Source organism: Anoplopoma fimbria, chromosome 10, assembly GCF_027596085.1.
Source record: "Anoplopoma fimbria isolate UVic2021 breed Golden Eagle Sablefish chromosome 10, Afim_UVic_2022, whole genome shotgun sequence".
Classification (NCBI taxonomy): Eukaryota; Metazoa; Chordata; class Actinopteri; order Perciformes; family Anoplopomatidae; genus Anoplopoma; species Anoplopoma fimbria.
Genome location: NC_072458.1, coordinates 16,908,366 through 16,936,146, shown reverse-complemented (window position 1 = coordinate 16,936,146; position 27,781 = coordinate 16,908,366). Strand labels below are relative to the sequence as shown.

Sequence of the window (27,781 nt, the reverse complement as noted above, 5' to 3'; positions counted from 1 at the left end):
TCGTCATCGCAAAAAATTGTATGTGGGGAGTCACTGTCATCCATCTGGTAAAATGGCTGATGCTGTTTTGAAAGCTTTCATTCATTATTTATAGTGTTATTAATATTTGAGGTGAACCACTCACTCTCATGCCGTTAATTTGTCATGGAACTCCCTTCTCAAGACAAAAATATGTTCCTTTACGTATATAGCCATGTCATCTTTTAAAATGTTTTGTAGTCAACCGTGTTTTGTTCCTTCAGGCGGCTGAGTCAGAGACCGTCAGCAGATGAGCTGGAGCAGAGGAACATCCTTCCATGTAAGACCCTCCCTTCATTACTCGTTTTTTCATTCAGGTGTGGTTATTTGCATTCTCTGCACCACAAGGTCTAAAAGCTACCTCTTCCATTTTCTCTCCTCTGCTGAAATCAATAGTCTTCATTAATCATCCGTCGACTGGCTAATGTGTTTTTTTTAATCTTCTTCCTGCCTCAGGCATATTGATAGTCACTAAACACACAGCGCTTTGTACTATATTGCTGGTGATTTCACTTTATTAAGATAATGTATTCCATTTGAATAATTGTGCTCAAGGGGCCAGCTATATAAACTATGCATACGCACCAAAACCCCCACACGTAAACAGGTGTTTCTAAATTACAGTTCGTAATTAGTAGAAAGAAAACATCCAAAATACATATTTGGGTGTATATTTTACTACTTTTGTCTATTTGCATCTGTAGATTTCTCCGAAATTCACCATAACTAAGCATTGGATAATGCCTTAATTAAATACATAATAACAGTTAAGAAAACTTGTAGTACAAAAAAGAATAGTTAATGTAAGTAATCCACTGTGGAAGTTTCATGGTGATGTCTATTAGTTCTTTTTTTCACGCTATTCTCCCTGCAGTGTCTGGCAAAACATATGGAATTTTACTTTACATATCTTTAAAAGGCCATTTTCTCAAAGTGAGTTTTTTCTCAGACTCTGAGCCTTAAATGTCCACCTAAGTAGCACTTCAGTTTTATTGCTTTTTATATTCTGAAGGTTTTTACAGAGAGGTTGTTCATATATCATTCATATATGAAGAATGAATTTTGTATGCCTGGGGTGTCTCCCCTCAATATGAGATGGTGATGGAAAAATAATTTGAATTTCAAATATTCTTCCAGGCTGTTTCACTGAGCGTCTATGAAGTCTACACACTCTGCATTTATAATCATAGTTGCACATTGTGAGGACTCTTATATATCGCTTTCCAGTTCTGATCTTTTCATCTGATCCTTTTAATTTGAAGCACTTGGTAACATCTGTTTTGATATTAATGCTATAAACTAAATAGTTACTGTAATGATGATAACTGCGTATCATTCAGGTCCGGATGGCCGTGCATTAGAGGTATGCCTGAACCGATTCATTAGCACTTTAACTGATCCAATAAGGCTCTGTTCATTTGCTGTGGTGAGCTAACGATGTGCAAAGCTACCGTCTGTCACATTCACAGTTAGCTTTAATCCACATGGTTTTGCTAGCAGTAGATTTAGACATTCTGCATAACGGTTAGAATGCATTAGAATGGGCAATTTCCATAAATCACATTAACTCTCACAAGATTTCTGTCGGTAGACGAGGGAGAGAAATTTGCAGGTGTTACAGAATGCAAGCTTCATATGTTCTTGTGTGATTGCTGCATCTCTAACATTTACACCTGGCTTTAAAAGCTAAGTTTACACACATGCAAAAATATACCTATGCCCTCTTTTACAACACAGTAAACACATGGACATTATGAGCAGTGCACTTCACCAGCAGAGAGTAAAGTGAAAACCAGCCTACACTGAATCATCATCCTTGCAGCATCACTGTGATGCCAAGTTGGTTCCAAGAACGGAGCATTAACATAAAACTCCTCAGAATCTGTCAACACGTTTCGATCCAGGACTCGTACCGCCACACCGTGGCTGGCCTGTCCTCAAACGACTCGGCCAAGACGACGCTTCGCACCCGCGTTAAAATAAAAGCAGCGCCTTGTCCGGAGCATGGCGATGATTAAAACATTTTGTTACCACGGCGGCGTGCCGACGGCAGCTCGGGTGAAAATCTACCTGACTGGCTGTCAGTGTGTCCCTCTCTCATGGAATGTCTTTTCTTCCTGCAGCCAAGAATGAAGACGATCGGCGATTAGAGAGAAGTGAGATCAAACGGAGGCTAACGAGAAAGGTCAGGATGCAACAAATTTACTGCCTTATACATTCGCCGGTTATCATTATGAACTATGACACCTTAAAAACAGATCTCACTATACATGCTCCTCTTCACTCTGCCTTCAGCTGTCCCAGAGACCCACAGTGGCCGAGCTCCAGGAGAGGAAGATCCTGCGTTTCCACGAGTACGTCGAGAGCACCCACGCCCACGACTACGACCGGCGAGCGGATAAACCGTGGACCAAGCTCACTCCTGCTGACAAGGTGAAACTCTACACATCCCCGACCTACACACAAACGCACACTCGACACCTCTCTTTGTGCTAACAGGGCTCTTGTGGCCCTAGAGCTGCATAGCAAAAGCGAGCCTAAGCCCTGTGCGGTTTTTTTAAACGCAGAGGATTTGCATTCCAAGCAGATTCAGTATCCAGGAGGAATCCCAGGAATGCAATACAGATGCTGCTTAATGGCTTGGCTGTATACTACCAAGTGCATTACCTGGTCCGGTGAAGCTCAGAAAAATATTTAGGAACAGGAATAATAAGTGACATTATTTTACATGCATGTTTTATTTGTACTAAAAGCAAAAACATTACTGTTTTTTTAGTTTGTCCGGAACATTCACGGACAGAAATAATCTAAATATACGTAGCTTTGATCCCGGCTTTGTGCCTCGCTATAAACGGATGTAAGCTCGCCCAGCTGAATTGCGGTTTCTTTCATGTCTCTTCTCAGGCTGCCATCCGCAAGGAGCTCAATGAATTTAAGAGCTCAGAGATGGAGGTTCACGAAGAAAGCAGGATCTACACCAGGTCAGGCTTGTATACAGCGCCCATCAATAATTCACCTCAACTGTTCTGCAAGTTTATTCAGCCGAGGCATCAATTCTTTATAAATTCTGTTTTTCTCTTTTGAAGTTTTTTCTGAAGACGTTTTCAGCTGGGAAGAGGTCTCGAATAACCTCTGTACCTTTTTCTCTCTTTTTCTACCAGGTTCCATCGGCCTTAGCTTGTCCCTGCTGACCAGTAAAGCACTTAGACTGCGACCAGCGAGGAGAAACAAGTCTCTTTCTCCTCGCTGTGAACCTGAACATTTGTGGCCCATTTGGTCCGTTTTTTACCGACTGCCTGCTAATCTGCTTCAGCTGAAGACACTAATGTCGCTGATAACTGGAACCAAAGCGAAAAAAGAAGCCACAAAACAGGTCAACCTCCAGGGTGTGATTCTCAGAGAGACTCCACTTCTTAAGACTGTGGAATGCAGGACCAGGAGGAGTTTGTTGGTGCGTCCATGATGGAGGTACCCTGTGCCAACACTAAAAAAAAAAAGTGAGAGCTTCGCATCCTCTGCTGTGGGACTCAGAAAAGAGTTGGATTGAACTGAAAGGAAAAACTGTCAGAGGGTTATGACACTGTGTCCCTCAGGGGAAACCACTCTCCCCATGCCTTCACCTGCCTTTATCTTCTATTTCCCTTATTTCTCTCAAAACAGGAAGACTATGCACATTAAATAAATCACTGTACTTCCTTTAAACACTGTTGATGGTACCACCAAACCGGTCTGAACTCTCGTTTATAGGTACGCGTTAGGTACTACAGAATACTACCAAGCACAAGCCTGACACAATCTCAAACACTCATGTGATTTAAGGTCCAGACAAAATGTGAAAGACTTCCGTACAGCAGTGTGCTTTCTATTTAAAACTCAGTTGTAGCTCTATTTGAATCAACAGTTTGAGCCTCGTGTTTAGACCTCCACAGCGCTGATTCCGACCTAATATCTGAAAGTGTGCATTTTACTGTATTTTGTTGATCATTTAAATGATTCTCATGGAGCATGTATCACCAGAATTTTTCTTCTTCTAATAAGGCACTTTATGTTCCTTAATTGGGTGTGTAGAGAGAGATTTAAAAGTTCCGAACCTATAATTGTGTGTATAATTGAAATATTTCAGCAGGAAAATGTACATATTTTTATTTTCCTGGCTGTTTTTATGGTACTTTATATATGCTAGTCCATAGTTGGCTGCAATTGTATAAATCAATGATGTAGATGTGATTGACTTTATATTGTACATCCACAGTAATGCTGACATGTTTTAATTGTAAAGTATTTCTCAAATGTATTTTCAAGTAGTAATGGTACAAAATGTTTCTTTTCTTTTTTTGATACAGAGATCTTTAAAACGTTTTTTTTTGCAAAGCACACTGGATAAATGAACAATCCACTACGAAATTAAAATAACCTGTGATTTTCATTTCAATATGGTGTGATTCTTCCAGTCTGCCTGCTCTTCATCATCTTCTATCTGCACTTTATGAACCCTTACTGTAAGTTTGTACTCCTGCAGACTTTGCCCATGGGAATTACCCACAATTCATTGCAATGTGACGTTTAACATGAGGTTACCAGTGGGAGCATGGAGATGTAAAAAAAAGGTAAACAAACAGATGCCATTTGTTTGTTCAGCCTGGTAAATTACATTTACTAAGAAATACAAAGGATCATAGATGGAACATAAAAACACATGAAAGCAGAGGAATGAAGAAGAGATTATATTACACAGATTTAATCTTCAGATCTTTAATTTTGTTATTGAAGCTGTTTTGACAATAAGGAGTGAATGGATTATTTGAAATTACATCTCATCTTGTGAAGCAAAAGCCTGGAAGATTTTCAAATCGGGGAGTAAAAGTATAAAATAAATACCAACAATTGTACATAATATTTTTTGATATCATTATAACGTGATATGCTGCGGCAAAGTGCTGTCCCATTTGTATTTACACTATTTCAAGCCCTTCCAGTCTCTCGCTCAACCATTTAACAGGTGACCTCAGTTAAGTCCCTGAGGATTCAGGGTTTAAGGCCTTAGGGGGGACTTTGGCATTGAGCCTAAGTGAATAATAAGCACATGGCCTCTTTAAATGACCAGAGGAGGGCAGTGTTTTATAAAATGTGCAGATTAATTCACTGACCAATCTCTGCCGTCTCAGTGCCAAAATCTAATAAAGTGCTCCAAGAAGAAGAAGCCCTCTATAACACTCAGTTCTTCCCCCACAGAATAGTGGACCTGTGTGATAAGTGCAACTGACATACGATTGTGTTTGTCCCTTTTAGTTCCCCTGTGATGCTAATTAGCTACATAGACATGGAGTCAGTCAACAGGAACAAGGCTATCCTCCACTTAGTGTTCAGACACTAACTGAATGTCAAATGATTATCAAAGCGATTAGAGTCATTCACCTTTAATCTGATAAATAGTTTTCCTAAATCCTGATGAGCAACAGCAGGTGTTCAGATACAAAAAGTACATTATTGATACGTTTTTAACTAGCGATGCGAAATAAATATGTTCACAAGGTATCCAACAGTATATAAAGTAATATATAAAATATATATAAATTAATTAAAATTAGTTCCACAATTACCAGCTGCAACATTAAAGTGATGAATACATTAATAATTATAATCCAGTAATATACATTTAACTCATTTGTTAAACAAAACAAGATGTTTTCTTTTTGTATTCAAATCGAGCAAATGCTCTAAAAGGCTTCATTTGCTTATTCACTTCAATTATCTTTCGTGGAATATTTCATTAATTTATGTTTCTCTCTCTCTCTCACACAAACAGCTGTACACAAATTACCTATTGACATAATACAAATTACATATTGACATACAAGGCCTAGTTTTGTTCTAGATATGGTCATTTCTTTTACACTTTTAAAACCTCTCAGGCTAAAAGTTAATTTTTAGAGTCAGCTGTTGTTACCTTGGAAACAGCAGTTGATAAAACCGTTTCCCCTCAAAGTCCATTAAGTAGCAGTTGTGGAGCTTTTGGTCATATGATCTTCATCAGCTCTATTTATCATGTCAATCTTTAATGTCATAATATAACAGCAGTATTTTAATGTACTATTAAAACTAAAATGTCTATATAAATCATACTTTACTTCTCTTTCAACATGCTATTGCCTACTTGACTAAAAAAAGGAATACCTCAGTGACTGAATGTAATGTGAGAAGATTAAAAAAAAGCCTCAGTGACTTGATAAACCATGTCATCTCTGAACGCTCCATGAATCTCACTGTCAGTAATCGTTAATAGTAGATGTCAAGCCAGCAATGATGATTGAATGCGAATCCATGCGGCCCCCATTTCATTCATTTTCTTCCATGCTGCTGCTGTCTTTCTCCATTCATGGCCCGTCCTCCACTTTAATCAATCTGCTTTATTTTGAAAGCTGCAGCTTCAATGATGGACGTAATCTTGAACAAGACGGAGTCATCATGCGCTTTAAAATTAGTCTCTGTGTGCCAGGTCAAACTGCTGGTCTGATAAGGTGTCTCCGGTCCTTCACAGCATGGCTTAAATGCATCCTGTAATCACATTAACGCTGAGCATGTGCATCCTCCTCATCATGAGATTGTCAGACCATTTCATCTCTAAATTGGTTAGCCTGTTATCACCCTGTCAAACCGTTTGCATGATGGAACGTGTGTCCAACTAATTAGAGCCGCTGATATCTTGGCCAGAAGCCTAAATGCAGCCAGAGAAGAAGAGCAGCTGGATACCTCATCATTATGATGTTAGCCACGCTAGCAGCATGACATTAGCTGGCCAGTGCAGATATTCTCGGTCCCCTGAGGATGAATCCTAATGACTTTGGGGATCCCTGTCCATCTCTTTTTCAGCAGGTTGAGCATTTTAGTTTATGCTGACATGTCTTTACAACTATTACTATACAATGGATTGCCTTGAACTCAAGGCAATCCATTGGCAACAACCCCCCCCGACTTTTCATTGATCACAACCAGCTACGTGTCACCAACCACGATGGATATCTCAACATGTTGGAACAAGATGGAATGTCACAGATATTCATTGTTACCAGATGGCGTCTCTTAATAACTTTCAGTTTTCCTCCACCATGAGGTTTACATTTGTTGTTTTGAGCGAAACATCTCAAAAACTATTGGATGGATTGCTTTGAAATGTGCTTCTCACATCAACCCCTCCTTCAAGATGAGGGGATAATCTTTGGTTAATGACCAAATACCTGAAGAACTAATGACATTCCCATCAGAATCAGATACTTTGTGTTTAGTAATTAGCTAATGTTAGCATGCTACAACACAAAACCAAGATGGTGAACATGGTAAACATTATACTTGCTAAACATCAGCATATTAGTATAATCACATTGTGCACATGGGAGAAGAAAGAGGGTTTATTTGAACCCAAACCTTGATATTTTCCTAAACCGCACCAAGTAGGTTCGTTGCCTAATTCTAAGGAGATTTCTGTGATGCCAAACTTCTCCCATGTGCTGTCAGCCCGATCATGTTAGCCTGCCATCTTTAACCTTTAACCTTTAAAGGAATAATTAGCATTGTCGATTGCTGTTTGTAAACACACAGCAGTCAAAGTTGGCCCCTCCTCCCCGGCTCAACAAGCCAGAGAGAGAGAGAGAGAGAGAGAGAGACTATTGGTTGTTGAGCGAGCTGGAGTGTGAATGAAGAGAGGGGCAGCGTTGGCAATAAAGAATACTCTGTGAATTAGATAAATAAAACCTTATATTCTTTTCTAAAATACAATAAAACACACGTCGGCACAACCCTGCAGCAAGGTGCCTTATTGCCAGAATGAATTAATGCAGCATCCGGTTTCTGTGGCCTGTCTGCTGTGTGTGTGTGTGTGTGTGTGTGTGTGTGTGTGTGTGTGTGTGTGTGTGTGTGTGTGTGTGTGTGTGTGTGTGTGGGGGGGGGGGGATTTTGCTCGGTCAAACTGAAACATCGATAGTGTCACACTGCACACAGCAGAGGAGAAGGACGAAGACCAAGGGGAAACACTGCAGCACATAAAAACACACATCGATGAAACACCCAGATGGTCATCAAATAGATTAACTTTTATCATAGACGCTAAAAGGGTCGGGACAGCAGCGGGATTTGATGACCTGGGAAAGAGAATGGATCACATTAGCAAATGTTTTTTTGGGAAAATGCTACATATTATACCTTTAAGCTCAAAGCACAGCACCAAACTATAAATCTATAAATCTGCTGGCATGTCTGTAGATTTGTGTTACATTCATTTTCTCTTGTTTTTAGTGGAACAAACTCTGTAGAGAGACGAGACAAGCAGCCATTAATAAAAGCAGAACTTTTCCCTTTTTGCAAATACACGGACATTCTTACGGAGTCTTATGCATTCATGAATAAGTAATAAACAACTCACTTTTGAGAGTGAATACGATATATATCCTTAGTTTTAAATCAGGAAGGCGAGTCAACCTCACTACTTCGAAAAATTATCAAGACGCATCGTGACACAAAATAAAAGCTGAATAATTTGACTACAATCTGCATCCGTAAACCTCATCAGAATTTACACGGCAAGAAAAACAAATTGAGAAAGTAGGCTGTTGGTGTTCTCAGAAAGCAGCCCTGCGTGAATGTATAATTAGCTATGAATTCCAAATGTTGACAGTGAGTGTTAGTGGTGAGTTATTATGTTCTTGCAAGAAAAGAGAAGAAATCGTGAGCTGAACTCGACTTCGTCTCTCATATGAGCATTGAATATTTATGACTGCATCGGCGCAATTTGTTTTCCTGGGACTAATGGATGCCTCGAGTTTTGGTGGCAGGCGGCTACATTTAGGTAACAAAACTCCATTTGGGGCAATTTATCTATCTAGTGGCACATCCCTATCAACTAGCAGCGGTGCAAAGAAAGATTTATGGATTTTAAACATGGAAGAGATTATCTTCATCTTTAATGTGTGTAACATAAAAGTTTAATGGTTATAATAATTAAAACTTGGGTTATCACATCAAAACCAAATGCTTCACCCTGACCAGCTTCTGCTTCTCCTGACAAGGCAGAAATAAAGACATTGCTGTAAAGGCAGTAGCCGAGAGGAAGGCTGTTAAGGAACATGAGATGGATTGTAAAAAAAGGCTTTGGGTGTGGGGCCGTCGTCACAGAATCATTAGAAAACCCTGGAAGTCTCCAAACAGCTGCTCCCCAAGGGAATGTTGAGATGGGGGTGGGGGTTGCTGATTCAAGACTGTAATTACATTTAGTCAATATAACAAAGCAGGCTGTCATCCTCCGTCGCCATGGTGGCGAGCCGGGGAATGCATGGCTGGTCTGTGATGCTCATGGACGTGGATGCTGCGCAGCCTTAGATTAGGAGAAACTGTTCTGCAGGATAACGAGATGCTTTGTGGTGAAGGTAGATGGAGGAAGACAGAGAATGGAACACCCAGAGGTAACATCAAACCACACCAATTTAAAATCGTCCTCTCTAGCAGGGGCTCAGTGTTATCCAGGTAGGCGGCGCGGTTCTCTTAACATCTTCCACAGCGCCTGGGATGTCATTTGCGAGTTCGCTTTGGGGTTTCATTGGATCCATGGCACCATTACAACTTCCTCTGTGATCGCACTGCACTGATTTAACTGCAGTGAATAATGACCCAAAGTGCTCTCTGGCGGAAGGTGAATGGTTATCCATTTTGACCAGTAACATTTGACCCAATAGTTAGTTCATTTAGCTTCTGAGATGTTTGACGTTAAAGCAAGGAGACAAGAGCGGGAACATATCAACGCTAGAGGGTAACGGGATAGCTAATGTTATTGTGGTTTCCTGTTCTTGAAAGGTCAAATTACTTACTTAACCAGAAATCAGGAAACATAATACCAGCAAAGTGAACACTCCTCTGACCTAATTGTCCAGGAAGGGCTGATGGCAGTTACTGCTGAAGAGTCCAGCTTTCTATGGACTTAACAGAACAGTCCACCTCAGAATCAAAAATACTTTCCTCTAACCTGTAGTATTATTTATCAGTAGTGAGAGTTAGCTGGTTTTGGAGATACAGTATCAGCCCTAAAAATGTCTGCCTTCTCTCAAATATAATGGACTATATGGCACTCTGCTTTTGGTGCCAAAAACAATACATTTGAAAAACTCAACAGCTTCATGAAAACCACTCACGACAAGGTCTGTTGATTATTAAACCAAATCATAATATCTAGAAAGAGACATTTGAAACATGAAATGGAAATAGTGCAGTAAAGTAGCTCATAAATGTATTGAAGTTAATCATGAGTAAATGTAATTTGTTGCGTTCCACAACTGGAACTTATGCACCACGGTGCTTCTAGCTAAATGCTACATGCTGATAGCAGGAATAATGTTTGCAGTTTTCTTAGTCTAATAACTGTGCAACATTTGATAACTAGCACTTGGACCAATGTAACCCACCGACTGTAAGTATCATCCCTCACGTGCAACTGCTAGTATGGCCAAAACCTGAGGTCTTATAGATCCTGAAAATATAGCTAGCATTGTTAACTTTACTTAAAATAAGTTATAACCTTGGAATCAGTTTGCTGAATTGTGGTGATCCCGCAGCGCCATGAGCCACATGTGTCATGAATATTGAACCCCCCCCCCTTATAACAGATTTCAATCACAGTCATTGACTCTGGATCATTCTCTTTGGAATTCTGATCACAGTTATATGCAAAATGAAACTCAAATGATTGCGGAAATTAAGCCACTCACTAAAAATATCGTTTGCTGTTAATATTTAATGATCTAAGGCTTAAAATCAGACCTGTCAATGGAAGCTTTTTATTTTCTATGCGCCCAGTCTGAACCCATATCTTCTTCTACATGCATGGCATCTCTATTGTGAGGCTTTCATTTGCCTCAGCTTTCATCTGGCTGCTGGAAACCTGCCTCCCTTATGCATCAGGAGACACTCAAGACACTCTGCCCTGATAGCCCTTGTGAAAAACGACTGTTACAAAAGGAATGAGCACTATACAGGAAAGAGAAAAGCAATGGCGGTCAGAGAGAGGGAATTGGAAAGCAAGAAATGAAGGAGTGAAAGGGGGCTGGATAACTGAAAGTTCGGGTGTTAATATAGACCTTCTCTCCATAAGGGCTGTGCTGCTTCCATATAATATGGATCTCCAATGACAACCTCTCAGCTCTCTCATTAGGCGAGGAACTCTTTGCTGCCCTACAGCACAGAATGAATACATTTCACAGAGGTGCAAAAAAACTAAATACTTTCCATCTGCTTCATTCCAGCCAAGTTTTTCACACCACAGCCTCCAATTTCATGCTCATATTTTGTTGATTACTTTTCTTTTACAAAAACCTTTACCCACGAGCCACAGTGTGTGCTAACTGCCTGTGTTTTAGTGCTGTTGATGGGCCCCCCTGTCCCCACTTTAAAACACCAGGGGAGCCGCAGGAAGAAAGCTGAGCTCTGCTCCAACAAGCGTGATGCTAACTGTGGTGTAATTAAAGGAATGCCACCGCACGCCTGGCAATCTAGAACAATTAGCAAAGCTTTGCTGAGTTTACAGTCCGCAAGGACCCCACATAAAGCAAACAAAGAATATGCTAAACTCACTAAGGGGTAAACAGATGTAGAAATATTCTTGATTTGCAACCTTTCTTGTGACTGAGACTTGTCTTTCCTCTGAAGGGTGGAGGCTGAAACAACATGGCATTGTTCAGCAAAGGAGGGGTTCATTTTAGCATCCACAAACACACTGCAAGATTATGTGACATAACACAACATAAGTTAAGCAACAAAGTACCACAGCAGCGTAATGCAACAATGTGATGTGATATGATGGTTTAGGAAATGAGCGTGGTTGATGTCAACTTGACTTACTGATGATTCATGTGATTCATGAGAGTGACTCAGAAGTAGAGCGGTTGTCTTCCAATCTGAAGATCTTCTCCTCCAGTCCATGTCGATGTTACCTTTGCACTGTCCTTGGCACTTAATCCCAAGTTGCTCCCCAAAGCTGTGCCGTATGAATGGGGTGTGCTTGTGCCATGGTGTGAAAGTGATAGTCGCGATAGGCAGGTGGGACCTCACATGGTAGGCCCCGTATGAATGGGTGTGAATGGGGTGAATGACATGTAGAGTAAAAGTGCTTTGAAATAAAATACATTATTTTTACTTCAGTACGTTTTATCACAAGTATCATACTTTTCAAGTGGCCTACGTTACATAATAAAAACAAAACATGAAAAAGTCCTGATAAACTGCGCTGAGGGGAGTAAAGAAGCTTCTGGTGTGTCTGCGGTCGCAGGAGAAAGCTCCAGAGAGAAGTGACTAGACACTCAGCTAATGGTCCAGTTCTGTTGGGTTGCATTAGGAATCAGGAAGATGGATGAGAATTTGTGTGGTCTTTTGACGAGGTAAGAAATCTGGCAGGACGTCAGGGCTTCCATCCTTATCTTCTATAGCCTGGGACAGCTTTAATCTTTTAAGAGAAAAAACAAAGTTGTTGCAATGTGAATATTATCAAATATGAATAGATAAAGAAAAGAAAAAAATAAGGGAGATATAAATTTAAGTTTACATATAAATATACCAATACACTGTAATTTCTTAAACACAAAGTGGATCAAAGGCTTAAAAAAAGGGGTATGAATCAAATAATAAAAATGTAGTCCTGCTTTTTCCCTACAGACTATTCAATTACAAACCAAATGAATAAGAGCTTACTTTTCCTCCATTAACTGTAGTAAATATGATATTTACCCATGCAAATTATATTAACCTTGTCAGACACAGACAAATTATCCCCACAAAAAGCATTTTTGATATCATATTTTGGTATCATAGGGAAGAAGCATAAAGTTGAAATTTGAGCTTTTGGGCTTTAACTGCTTCCATAACATGTTGTTTTTTAGACTAGTGGAAATAATTTTTATATTTACAAAACATAAAATCTCAAAAACTTTTTTTTTTGGTTTGTTCATACAGCATTCATAGTCTGATTTACAAAGCATTACTTTGGTAATCTTTCACATTACCAAAGTCCCATGGGTCCACTTCAAATTTGGACTCTTCTTTAAGAAATTCTGCAACCGAGTATTTTTGTGAATTATTATGAAATTAGTTTCAATATCTCTAAATCTATTGGCAAAACATAATGTACAGACATTCATGTTTACCTATATCTACAAAACGAATGACATTCCCATCAGCTCAAAGAACGTAGCTCAAGAACAGCCACTTAGTCCACTGGATACGGTGGAGGTGGTGGGAGACAGGAGGATGATGGCCAAGCTATCATCCCTGATGAACAACACCTCTCACCCCATGCAGGACACCCTGGCAGCTCTGTGCAGCTCCTTCAGCCACCGGCTGCTTCACCCCCGGTGTGTGAAGGAGAGGTACCGCAGGTCCTTCCTTCCTGCTGCTGTCAGGCTGCACAACCAGCTCTGCTCCCAGCAGACCACATGACACATGACAATAAAAACACTGTGCAATAATAGTTAAAATAGTTTTTTTCTGTCTGTAAATATTATATTTCAGTTATTGTGTTTTTCTACTGTTTTTATTGCTTATTTATAATACTTGTTTTTTTTATTTTTCATTTTTTTATTTTTATCTTGTCTTTCTTTACTATGTCTCTTGTGTGCACTTTACTCTATGCTGCTGTAAGCCTGCAAATTTCCCTGCGGGACTAATAAAGGATTATCTTATCTTATCTTATCTTATCTCTTAGTCTTGTTTTTCTATCAGCTTATGAATGCTGCTGCACATCTTTATTTCACCATTTAGTATTTTCCAAATAGGCCAAAGCAATGTGTTCAGGAAAAAATAAAGGATGTAACCCACTCCCTCCCATCGTTTGTCTCTGTTTAATAGATCATACAGGGTCAAAGCTTAAAGCGGATGGTTGCCTCCCTCTCTAATCAAGTCTCTGCAGATAAAATGCCAGCAGCACGTTTTTCACTCAGTATCGCTTTTCATAAAACCCATTAGCTTTTTTATCACTTCCACCCTGCATGTCACATCTTTAAAACTTATCAATGAAGTAATCTACAAAGTGCCAATAAATAATCAGCAGCCTTGTATAATTCACCGAGGAATTTTTATAAACTTAAAGGTTTTTAACTGTACGGATTGCACAGAGCAAAGTGAAAGTGGAATTTCAGTTATTGCTAACACCAATTGTACAAGTGACAGATTTCATCTAAAAAAGACAGTATTGGAAAATGTGTTAATTTATTTTTTTTTGCAATGGGAAATGTCACTCACTGTTTTTTCTTTTCTTTATAGATATATAAAAAGTAGCTGACAGAGCTCCCTACTTGCACATAAGAATATACTGATCTAAAAAAATATAGCCTGGTAAATTCAACACAAATTAACGTATAGTTATTAGCCAAAATTCTAAATTTCTTACATAGTTTCTTTGGCTAAAGATATGGTCCCAAAAAAAGAATCCCAGAAATAAATATACAGTCATAATTCTTATATATTTATTCAGAATTCTGAACTAGGTTTAAAAGAGCAGATTATGTATAGTGTCTAGTTATCTCATAACTTTGATTTAGCACTTTTTAAACATATTCTCACCTCAGTGCGTCAAATATAGCAGCTTGGTCAGTGCCGCTAAGCTTTTAACCATGACCCTCTATGTGTGTTTCTGTATGGACGACTTATTACTCTTTATACTTCATCAGTTGCTCAAAGATGATAATAAGGATGCAGGTGTGTTTACATTGGAGTTAGTTGCATAACCAGCGCATATGCAAGGACCAATCTGCGGTATTTGATGCATGGAGAGTGAAAACAGGTTTTTGTAGTTTTTAGTAGCTCATAATTTTGACTAAGTATCTCATTATATTGAATTTTCACAATTATCACATCATTTGCAGGTGTCAAATATAAAAATATAAAAGTTAACCTATAATATTTGTATCACTGCATTTAACTGGAATTTAACTCACAGCAGCGTCTCTATTTGTCTTCTGAGTGTGTGCTTTACTCGGTCTTCTCCAGCTAAAATGTGAGCACTTAGTGTTTTATGTGAAATTGTGGCAAGTAAGAAAAAAATATCACCATTTAGAAGCACTCAGGCATTAAGAGAAAGAGGCTTGCAGATTTACCAATTACCTTTTAGAAAATTAGCTTCCAAGAAAAATGTCCTCGTCTTGCTACATAGTGATTAATGGAATTCTGCTACACTCCTAAATATAAAAAGCCCTCAAAGCACCACGTTTATGGATTAGAAGCTGCTTCTTTAATGCTGTCTATTTTCTTTTATTTTACTCGGTGGGAATTTAGATAAATTCACAGTCAGAGTTTCTAAGTATGTGTGAAGAGTACTGTATTTGGTTGATTAAAAGAGTGGGTCTTACATTGTTCTTATAACCGTCAGTTTACTGCACTGTAATTTAAATCTACTTATTGTAGAAAATGGCCTTCATTTAAGTGAATTACACACAAAAAGTAGACAAACCTTAACTTATTGATCATTTAAATGAAAGTTGCAGTTACTTCGATAAGTGACAGGGTTTTTATATAGGTGTCCTTATTGATCTGGGGCTGTTTTTCATGGTTTCGTTAAAAGGAAATGTCAACGCTACACAGAGCCGGTCCCTAGGCAGTGTAGGGGAATGCTAGGGGTCGCATCCATCCATGATATAGATTTATAACTTTTACTATTTTAACACAATTTTCTTCTGAAATATTGCAAGAAAAACTATGTAGCCTATTAACAAGCCCCTATTTCCTGGGTTGCCCACAGCATCACCCCAGTGTATCACCCTAATAGTTATGAAATAGCTAGAGTTAAGGTCACTTACTCCCACGTTAAATTCATGATTGAAAGTTGAAATGACTTTTCAGGTGTTTGGGGAAAGACTTTCAACATAATTTTGAGAAATGCACCTTTTTTTTTTAAGTGTGGTTTTTATTTACTCTGTTCCAATATGATAGTAAAGTGGGAGGTGCCATGGGAAGTAAGCCATGAGTAGCACCATGAGTGTTGGAAGGCAGCAGTGTTGTAACTATCAAAAACCCAATTTTCTCTCTTATTTCAAAGTCTGGTCCAAACAGAAATCTATTTGTTTCCAATTTGATGTCGAATAAACCTCACTAGCCAACACTTTTTTTCAATTTCAATTTATTTGTATCACCCAAAATCTTTACAATCTTTAGTATATACGGTACCCTCTGTCCTTGGACCCTCCCATCAGATACGGAAAAAAAGTTTAGATGTGAAGAAGAAAAAGTAGACTAGGGACTAAACGAAAAGATAGGGAAAATATTAGATCTATTCCCTTCCATCTTCTCTTATTTGCTCTTAAAGAAATACAATTTAAGAAAACAGATGCCAGGAAAATAAGCTCCCTCCCAAATGGAATCCTGAGAAGCAAATAACTCCTATTCAATTAGCCATTAATGAAGCATTCATTTCCACTGGGGATTCGTCATCGTCTGCCTGTTTCTGAAGTGTGCTGCCGGTGCAGCTGGAGAATCACGACAGAGACAGACCATAATGAAGGAGCGTGGCATTAACGGGATTGGAGAGACAAGAGACCAGCCAGAGACAAGATTGGTGTTACTAGTTGTCTCCTCTCAGCTGAGTGCCATCAAGGCTGATGATCAGTTACTGCAACGCCTTGCACTCCTCAGCTCTCAGAGTCTTACAAAAGAGCTGGCTCAAATCCCCCTGGTGCTCTTTTATCAGCTTGCTTTATGCTGTCATCAATGCTCCTCCCAAAGTTGTTATTTTCAAGCTGTGTGGCACCATATTGATACTATAGATTATTGCAACATTGATCAGGTACACTGCAAAGTTTTGCAGCTTGAATGCTATCGACTTTGAGTCTCTGGAGCCAGTCCAAGTGAAACCAAACTCCAGGTACTGTTCTTCCTGTCTTGGTTAAAATCCTGTATTTTCAGGCTGTGATGCTTGTGGTGTCAATACGCCTCATTTGAAGAACCTTAATTGCCTCCATGAGCTGTGTGAAGCAATTATTGCAGCTGCTACTGTTGATCAATTTGGTAAGCAGGCAGGCGGGCCAAGTAAAAGATCTATGAATTTCAAGTCTAAATAAATGAGCCAAACACTACACAGTGGTTTACATTCTAATAGGCACATTACAACTTGACAGGGACAGCGCGTCAGTTTCTACTTGTATAACATGTATAGTGTCTTTTCAAAATAAACTTCCGTGTTGACTGAAAACGTATAGTTTCCCCTCATTACATGAATTCGGCCTCTTTTCAAAATAAACTTCCAATGTAGCTTTACTTAGTTTTTGGTTTGCCTATACTACAAAACAATTTGGTTAGTTGAGTAAGGAAGTCAAGTTACAAAACTAATGTAAAATAAGTCAATGTTGACTTGGTTTCACACGTGACACAAACAGCGGTCTCCTGGGTGAAAGTCCTGTGTTTGTTTGACCCATCCAGCCTGCCCTCCCACCTGCCTAAGCAGATATTCTCACTTGTCATAAGCCATCAGTTGCGCTGTTCGTCTAATAATGACACAGCATTTGAGTTAGTTGAAGGTCTGGTGCATGTGATACAGACGCTAAAGTGTGTTTCTGTACGTCGGTATCAAACGCTGAGGGACACTGACGAAGAGTAGGTTTGTGAGTTTGGAATGAGAACATGTCGCACTATGAGACAGGATTTTACATGTTGGGGATTCTATGTATTTCAAAGGCAGCTATATACCAACAGTGTTGTCTCATTGAAATAAATAAGGTGGCTGAATTTCTTGCTAATGTCTGTCCGACCATGGCTTTGAAAAAACAACTATTGCTGTTGTTTTTCATGTGAGGACTCTCTCTACTAGTAGTAGTAGCAGTATTAACATTATGTTTCAGAGAAGAAGAACACTCCTGCATGCTGTCTGCTGCTTGCATACAGACTTTCGGTCATGAGACAGTGGGCAGTGCAGACTTTGTGCCATAGCTCTTCATGTTACTTGCCTTCATGGTTCTTTTTTCATGTCGACAACTCCAGAGGGAAAACTTCCTTTCTGAAATTTTCTTGGCCAGCTCTGAATATAATATATAAAAGCACAGAATAATACACATTTATAAAGAAGTTGCAATCAGAGTTTTCATTTATTATTGCAATCAGGAGAGACTAATTGAATATGGGGCTTAGAGAGTTATTTATAGAATGAATAAATGTGATATATAGGCTGAGAAGCTGAACAGATATAAAGGGCCTTGAGTGATTAGACCTCATCATGAATTGATTATTTTTAGGGGGGGGGCAGTCATGGAACATAGGAATATCCCTGAAAAAGTCTAACCACGGATGAATCTGAGGAGCAGCTATAGCCGAATATCTGATTGTAAGTGAGCTGGAGCAGTTTTCCTGAAAACAGTGGGCATTGGCCGGGTGTTTCAGCAAAGTAGTAGGCTACTGGTTGGTTTCTGGAGCTCCATGTAAATACCTGTATAATGAAGCAGCTATGTCGAGTCTGGTTAGCACTGTACATAGCAGGCATTTGAAGGTGACTGGGTGCATACACGATGCACAGCGAGTGAGGGGAAATAACGCCCTATAGGGGGGTCACCTTAGTGGATCTAAAAGATACCTGCATTCAAAATAACTTAAACATGGAGAAATTCAACAGTGTCATCAATGTAGATTTTGTTAGGAGGAAGATTGTTTATCTATTTTGGTATCATAGGGAAGAAGCATAAAGTTGAAATTTGAGCTTTTGGGCTTTAACTGCTTCCATAACATGTCGTTTTTTAGACTAGTGGAAATAATTTTTATATTTACAAAACATAAAATCTCAAAAACTTGTTTTTTTTGGTTTGTTCATACAGCATTCATAGTCTGATTTATAAAACATTTTATTCTTAAAAACTCCATATTTTTAATTCATGGAGTAATAACAAGAGATTTTTGTCGTTTTCCCTTTTGTTGAACCTTTGATTCTAATATTTAATTTTGAACCTGCCTTTATCCGATGTTCAGATTTCTGTTGGAAATGTCATGGGAAACATATGCAAATTAGCACATATTTAAGCAGACAATAACAAATTTCAGAAAAATTGTCATTCAAAAAGTAGTTGCCTTAATTTAAGAACTGGGGAAACACGATATAATAGTTCAGGTATTGTAATATTGTAAAGGAAAAAAATTATAATGGAAACATTTCTTCTTATTTGTACTTTTTTATTTTCTTGCTTCAAGAGAGCCAATAAGCATACTTCTGTAAATGTCAAACTAAACTTCATCACCCTTAAAACAAAAAATCTACAACACATGAAATTATGAGCTTCTACTCAGACTTAGCGTGAATATGAAGAAAATACTCACTGTCAAAACCACATTATTAGTTATTAACCCAAGGGTGAACCAAACTCTAATACACCTACAGCCAAGTGAGCCTTTTAATTTCTTCTTTGTTGTCACAGGATTATCCATCAGCGCTCCTCTGTATGATTAGTTAATTTTTTTTAGCCTTGGCTCATGGCGATGCATTGATTTGGCCAGAGAGCCTGTCAATATGTAATTTGCATCAAGCAGCTTCTCAAAACCTACATCTCAAATCAATCTAACATATGTGGTTAATAAGAGTGCAAAAACATATCTCAGGGCAATACCTTAGAGGAAACAAGGGGAGGTCTGCTGAATAAATTAGTACGAGGCTTAAAATTAGACCATTGGCCATTATGATTTTTATAAAATTCACGCCATCATTTCTCTTCTCCTTATTGTCAGGACTGCTCTGTGCTCTATTTTTTGTCCATGAATAAGTCAAGAAGCAGGACAGTCGTTTTTCTCTTCACAATTCCGTCCACGGGCAAATCCTTGAGCTGTCACAGTGATAATTCATGGTAGCTCAGATTCATGGGAACAGTGACAGGCTGGTTTATTTATTATTTGCCTAAAGATCTTTTGTGGCATATAATTTAAAAGAATATTTGAACAATTTGGGAAATATGGTTATTTGCGTTCTTGTTGGGAGTTAGATTAAATGATTGAAATCATTACTAAACTAAATCTTAGAAAAGTGGTGAGGAAGGATGGTGGCAGTTAGCGGACCATTATGAGAGTGGTATCAATCTTCACTACTCCAGTCTCATCAAGAAAGAAAATAAGACTCAGTTCAAACTATTGCTTTAATCTTCTTTTAAAAACCCAAATATATTCAGTGATAAAAGGCTTTGTTTGCATGTTTCCAGCTTGGAGAAGCTGCTCATATTTATTTTTTGTATTTTAATCTTTTTCATACTATTCTGACTGTTCCATATGAATTGTATGGCCGTTTTACTCACATGGATTTAAATAGTACAATGAATGATTTGCTTAGATGTTCTGTTGCTATATTGAATGTATTTCTTTCTCATCTGTGAGCTCAAATGAAGCAAGACGGCAAAGAATGAAATCCACTTGATATCGCAATAGAGTATTATTGGTTTTTAAGGGAAAAGAAGTAGCTGAAAAAGGAACAATTGCAAAAGAGAAACATATTAATGCAAATTGGACTATGCATTTAATTAACAGGGTTACAATGTTTTGTGATTCACGAGTGTCTTTGAAGTGATCCATTAAGTCGTATTTTTGGAAATATAACAGAATAATCAGGGTAGCTGACACAGAGGCTGAATTGATGTAAGCAAATGAAGAGCTTTCAGGTAGACCGCTGTGAAATTAACTTGCATCTATTAAGTCTTTAGTGTAGTTAATATATTATATCACATGTGTTGATTGAACACAAACAAGGAGGACCACAACAGAGGAAAGAGTCAGTGAATTGATTCTCTGTGTTTTTCGGCTTCATTTATGCACAGAGTTTAGCTTCTCATTAGCGGCCCTTTCAAAGAACACCTTTTATCTTAACAAGCTTCTTATTTTTTGTACACAACCAACTAATTATCTACACAATGTTTTAAACTTGTATAGCACAGTATTACAGATTGTTTTCCCCTTATCTTTTCTTAAAATGTTACAAATGCTAATACTTCTTATTTATAATGATAATAATAATGTAAATAATACTTAAAATAATCTTCATTATTATTATTTTTTAAATCACTAATAATGTATATTTTTATAAAGCATAATAATCATTATTAATAAATAACTTTTTTCAGAATATTTCACAGTTAATCATTCCATTTTTGTTGCAGTGTATGTGAATGACATAAACTAGGTATAAACATGGACCCAAGCGGTTGCCTAGCAATGCAATTCTGATGAAACGGTCTATCCCACTTTGCTTAATGAGGTTACAAAGTGCTCTTAGGAAAGAAAACCGCAGATACAAATTAAAATTTAACAACAGTAGAATAAAATACATTCACAGAGGAAAAAACAAAAACAGGAGGATTAAAGTAAGTCTAAAAATATATATTTAAAATGACCTGGGATGGATGATGAAAACCCACAACATGTTCAATATTTAATACAGGTTTTCTTAAGTTTAAAAAGGATGTAAAAGATGATAATTATGTAGATGTCTGATTCCAACAGCCAAAGAGTTCCCTGAAAGCAGAGGACAAGTCACCTTTGCTCACAAGCCGAGGTTTAGGAAAAACCAGCAGAGCTGCATCCATTGATTTAAGTCAACGCCCAGGCACATAAAAGATCATTTTAAAAGCGATGAGTAAAATCTTTAAACCAATACGGTAAATAACAGGCAGCCATTGTACATTGGCTAGTATTGTGTTTGGTGGTGGAGGTGGATGGTTTTATTTCCAAATGACTGATGTTCGTGTTTTAAAAATAAACATTAACATTTTGTCACGTCTGTTGTAGTCATGAGAGTCATTAGTCATCTGACTAATTTGTCACTTGCTAATGATGTAAGTTGATGGTCAGTGAATTAAATGTCAACCACGCCTCTTTGTCTTACCAGTGTCACTAAAAAAACATTAATGGTAAAACTGTCATTGATTTATTCCTCATCTCTCTCTACATAAATCACATGTGGTTGCTAACACGACCATGTGCATTTGTTGCTAATAGCGACACATGTTTTCGTCATTGACTATCTGCTGTTTTGCAGTAATCAGTGCTGCTGTCACATATATTTTATGGGAATTGAGATATATATATATATATAGATAAACTTGTTGTTGCTACACTGAGTGGCTTTCTACTTCAAAGAAAATATTGAGAGATGGAACAACAGATTGCTAGTTTGTCTTTTTAATGCATTTATTAACAATAAAAGAACATGGAACGATGGAAACCTTTGAAACTAGATTTTAATATGAGGACCCTCTTCAAGACAGACCCGCAAGATCAGGTAATATCATTTCGGTGCAAAAACCCATCTTCCCGAACAAATTTACAATTCATTAAACTACCACAAACCAAGTGCTCCACAGTGAGGCTTTGGGGGACCCCTTTAGTGTTGACAGCTTGCCAGGTTGGCAATCCAGCCTGGATGATTATGCAAAATCATGATGATTTATTAATGCCAGAACATCTTATTTTACTGCTCACTAAGTAATAAACTATTGAGTGATTGATTTGTAGAGAAAAGGGAGTCAGTGTCATTGCCTGTACAAGATACTGCAGACACAAACAAAACAATTAAATTCATATTACATTGATTCTAATTACCATCTTAGCTGTAAAATGTTGTTTCACTGAATATTTAAAAAGAAATCAACAGGGTATTCATTGACAGTGATGCTGTAATTGAGCACACAGCTTGGTTATTTAAACCCACTGTTGCTCAATTAAACCACCTCATCGTACTAAAAGAAAGGCTGCTGTATACCGCTGTCACAATATCAGGTTTTACCATAATTACATTGGCCAAAAGGATTTTATCGCAATATCTGTAGTCAATTTGAACAAAAAGAATAATTCTATCAGTTAAATTCTTCTTTGAGTTGGTTTATAGTGAATTATTTACACACTAGTATCATGTGTATATTAGGTTGATATCAATATTTATTAAAAATATCACTGTTATCTACAATCTGAGAGATTTAAATAAACTAATTTTGTTGGCAATCAGTGTGAATAAGCTCAGACTGTGTAAAGAGGCTTATTCATACTGCAATATCATAACTACTGCACTCTGATATTTGACTGAGGCTCATGTTAAAGGTGTTACAGTAACCCACTTGAGATCATAAAAAAGAATGGATTACCTCACCCAAATCTTAACTGGAACAGATATCATATCAGCCCAATCACAGCCAACACCAACAAGCACTGTCGCCTTAGGAAAGGGTTGAAACTGTTGAATTGACTTATTTATATAATTATCTTTGAATGCATTATTGGTAACATGGTCCACGTGATCAATGTGCTGAAAAAAGTGCATTATCCTCCATTTAAGCATTCTGCTAATAGGTCATTTTCTCAAAACTCTCAAAACATAAATCCACACATGTATCTCCTGGCATCATGTATCCAACCCTGATATGCAAACATTTTTTGTCTTCCTGTAACTGGCCTGCTGGACCTTCTGCCCATTTGGGCTCTTGCCAACTATATGTTGAATCTTCAATTAGTCACTAAAGTAATCCTGCCGTCTCCTTAATTCTCTGCTTTTTGGTCCAATCCCTGTTTGAGAATTCCCTGCACCGTGACAGGAACTCATTAAAAAAGTCCCTCAATCTGGTTCAAAATACAAACATTTGAAATATATCTCCACACAAGGCTCTATTTCCAATATGATAGTGGACAGTTAAGGCGTAGGTATTGCTTTGGGATTGGTTTTACCAATCTTAAAACACTTTCTTGGTTGTTAAAACTAACTGCCACCTTTCCTCTACTAACCCACCAAGCTGCTCTTCAGGATGTTCTAAGCAACTGAAGTGTCTTACCAGTGTAACGATTATATCATCAAGGGATTAAACTGTCGATAACTAATTGCTCATCTCTGTTGACAAAAATGAGATATCTTTGCTCACGTGATCCTATACTTTTTTTGCTAATAGCAACACATCTTTTCATCCTGATTGTTGAAAAGACTGTTTTCAACAATCAGGGCTGCTGTTACAAACACATTCTTTATAGGATTCGATCTTGTTGCTGAAACCATATCGAGAACCCTGTTCCTCCCCCACTCTCTGTATGATATATTACATGGTTTTCGACCAAAACAAATAATGAATTTATCTTACTAAGAAGTATTGCCAATGAAATAAGGCTGCAAAGGAAATTTTCTGCATGTGTAAATCAACACTGTGTGTGTGTGTGTGTGTGTGTGTGTGTGTGTGTGTGTGTGTGTGTGTGTGTGTGTGTGTGTGTGTGTGTGTGTGTGTGTGTGTGTGTGTGTGTGTGTGTGTGTGTGTGTGTGTGTGTGTGTGTGTGTGTGTATATTGAATTCCTGATAATTCTTGTTCCTTTCAACCATAAAACAGTTGTTATTGTTATTGTTGCATGCTCCTTTAAAGGAAAGTATTGAAATATGAACCACAACATTGCAAGTTTTGTCTTTTTAATGGATTTATTGACGATAAAAGAACATGGAACGATGGAAACCTTTAAAACTAGATTTCAATATAAGGATGCTCTTCAAGACAGACCCTCAAGATGATGTAATATCATCTCGGTGGATATTGCACTTTATAGTGGATACGGTGCATTGAGTGTTTGATATTTGAAAGATAGGGAGTTAGTGTCACTGCCTGTAAAAGATACTGCGGACACAAACAAAATAATTAAACTCATATTACGTTGATTCAAATCATCATGATAGCAAAATGTATTAATAATGAATATGTTTCCAAAACCCTGCAAAGCCCTTGCAAAATCCAATAGTCAAAGCAACACAAAGGGAAAGTTATGATGCTTCTTCATGAACACACATGACATGCATTGACATTCAAAACATAAAAGAACCAAACACCAATTTTACATATTATGAGCAAGTGTTTCATCATTTTCATATAAAATAAAACGTACACGAGCCGTCTGCATGTGTGCAAAAAAAAAAACAAGCTGCTTTCTGATTAATATTTTGTCAGGCCACAGGAATGAATCAACATCACAGTGTTTCCCCTGATCGAGAAGTGGGGAAAATATCTCCCGGCTTGACATATCATGCAACCATGATATGCAGCTGCATTGCTACATCCTTCCATCGCTGTCGGTGGAGCGGAGCTATGATATTTACCATATTTACCTTCCAACACCAAGCTAATAAAGCTCCTCTGTAGGATTGAGTAATAGAGCCTTTACCTTTGGCCCTTTCCTTGCTAAAGCTCTGATTGCTAATTAAAAAAACAGACAGTTGTCCAATTATAGTCTAGAAACATATAAGGTCCACCATGGCTTTTTAAGAATTATGCTCTTCAATGTTTTGTTGTTTTTCCACTTTTATAATTGGAATGACAACTACACTTAACAACAATTCAATCTCTCAGAATGCAGGCTTTCAATCAGTCAATAATCACCCCTCAGCTGAATATCAACTCACTTGTGTCTCCCTGAAAGTTTGATCCTTTGGCCTACTCTACATTTAGCTTACATGTAATCATTACAATATATTAGACATGATATCAGATATCAGAGCCACTTTTTAACCCTGCAGGCGTTGACAAATATTGATTGAAATAATCACTGAATTTGCTTTGACCCTGGGACACTTCTTTATATTTTTCAACATGTCATTTTGACAGATAGTGAAACCTGAGTAACTATACTCAGCCAATCAAAATGAAACAAATTATTGAATACAATGTGTTAATATACTGTATTAAACCATACTGATAGATGAGCAACATACGTTTTGTATTAATATATATATATATATATATATATATATATATATATATACAATATGGTCTAATACTAAAAACTTTAGCAAGCTTAAGGTTCTGGTGCACCCTTTCCACGTCACACTTTGCTAACTTTTTGTTTTCCATACCTAGTCTCAAATAGCTACCACTGGTCAGGTGATCTGTTTCCTCCATGATCCCAGGTGTAAGGGGGCGTGGCCTGTGGAACACAAGGAAGTGATTTGTTTGGAGTTAGGAGAGAGGAAATGTTTGTGTAGGTTGTCAAAGGAGTAATGTAGGAGTAATGCGGCCTTCTGTGAAGGGGGAAAAAAAGTTTTGGCTACTTTTTAATGTTTGTAAATTGTCCACCTGAAGTGAACGATTAATCAATGTGATTTGAGGACCATAACTATTGAGCAGAGGACTAGATATCAACCCAAGGCCGGGTTACCAATTCCCATATCTACATCCAGTGAGTTTCATTCTTTTGCAATGCAATACTCTTCCTCATTTGTATATTTGGATTTTGATAAGATAACTTAACCAATACTGGTGTTAGTTTCGTATTACAAAGTTCACTCACCTTCAGCTCCCTTTGTAGGCTATGTAGTCCCACATCGGGGATCTCACTAACCTATAAACTGTTCTCCTCCTTTTTTGGCCACTTCAGCACAGATATCACATAACATAAACAGCGCAAGCTGCTGGCTGCTGTCAAAGGTTTACTTTGGTACAAGAACATGAAGAAATTAGTGTTCTTTCTGGATTTGCAGGGTCATCTACTGTCAGAACTAAATGTTATTGAGCAGCAGTTTGGTGTGTTGTCTGTCGTATTTACTAGTCCTGAGGCTTATGCTCCTTCCTGTCCGTCAAAATCTAAAAATCTTTGCAAGTTGGTGGAAACAAAAGAATGGATGTTTTGTCCACTCTTTGCACCTTTCAGCTGGTCTTTGTTGTAGTGCAAAAACTTTCTTTCTTGGACTCATGGTTCACTTGCAACCTGTTTTCCAAGCTTTTGACCACATTTTGACAATATCCAATTTTTTTCTTCAGCACTGCGATTGAGGGGTTCAGGTGAAATTGGGTGATATACATTATTAAATTGGAAAATCCAGTAACATACCTAAATAAGGGAGATAATCAAAACTGAACACAGAAAAGCCTCAGTCAGGTCTACATTAAGGGCCGTCAAACATTGAGCCAACACCTCTTTATAATCCTTTATTGTTACAGCAATTTAGAAATAGATTAAGACTACTTAATGATCTAAAGCTGTAAAGGTTAAAACTGTTAGAGTTATATAATTGATGAAATATTGACAAGGACAAAGACATTATACAGATGTGGTGGGAGTAACCAAACAAAAAAATCTTGGACTCACTTTTTTCACCTTAAAGGACTTTTGATTAAAAAAAAATTCGTCCAGGTTTTAAAAAAAGGTTTTACATATTCATATATGTTTTCATTATTCCAGATGGGTCTTGGGCATGAGGGGAAATGAAGTCTGATGCTCTCTTCTTCTTCTTTGTGAATAAAAAAAAAAAGCTTCTGTGGAGGTGTCACTAATTACAACTGGGAGGAGGATTATCAGCAGCAAAGGGTAAAACCCTCTTGGAGCGACATGTGAAATGGAAAACCAGTCTCCCAATGCACATGCACAAATAATTGACAGGAGCAGATAATGACTAATAAAGATACACCAATCAGGACAAGGCTTTTTTCAGTCCGTCAGGAAATCAATGATATGTCCACCAAAGGGAATTATCCATGTAACCTAAACTCTGTGCTCATTATGATATATCATGAAAGTGCACTTTAATTGTACTGTAGCAATGAAATAAGGCTGCAAAGGAAATTTTCTCTCTCTCTCTCTCTCTCTCTCTCTCTCTCTCTGTCTCTGTCTCTCTGTGTGTGTGTGTGTGTGTGTGGCTTCATGGCATTGTGTCTATGTGTTAGCAGCTGTCGGTGCCAGATGAAATGCTGCTATCTGACCTGTAACGCTGACTGCTGCAAAATTGTTAATACAGTTTTACTGACTTAATAATTCAGATATTTTATGTGCAATTTCTTTG

At 37.9% G+C, this 27,781-nt stretch overlaps 1 protein-coding gene across 5 annotated transcripts in view; it reads left to right on the top strand.

Annotated features, from left to right (window-relative positions):
• The window catches only part of LOC129097231 (phosphatase and actin regulator 4A-like), a 28,994-nt gene extending 24,554 nt beyond the window's left edge, over positions 1-4,440 (top strand). For all 5 annotated transcript variants that reach the window (XM_054606010.1, XM_054606011.1, XM_054606009.1 and 2 more), the window contains 5 exons: positions 243-298; positions 2,142-2,203; positions 2,314-2,451; positions 2,923-2,999; positions 3,180-4,440. In XM_054606010.1, the coding sequence (XP_054461985.1) occupies positions 243-298; positions 2,142-2,203; positions 2,314-2,451; positions 2,923-2,999; positions 3,180-3,195 (349 nt within the window). In that variant the 3' untranslated portion in view covers positions 3,196-4,440. The remainder of the gene's footprint in view (positions 1-242; positions 299-2,141; positions 2,204-2,313; positions 2,452-2,922; positions 3,000-3,179) is intronic.
• Positions 4,441-27,781: the final 23,341 nt, after the last annotated feature.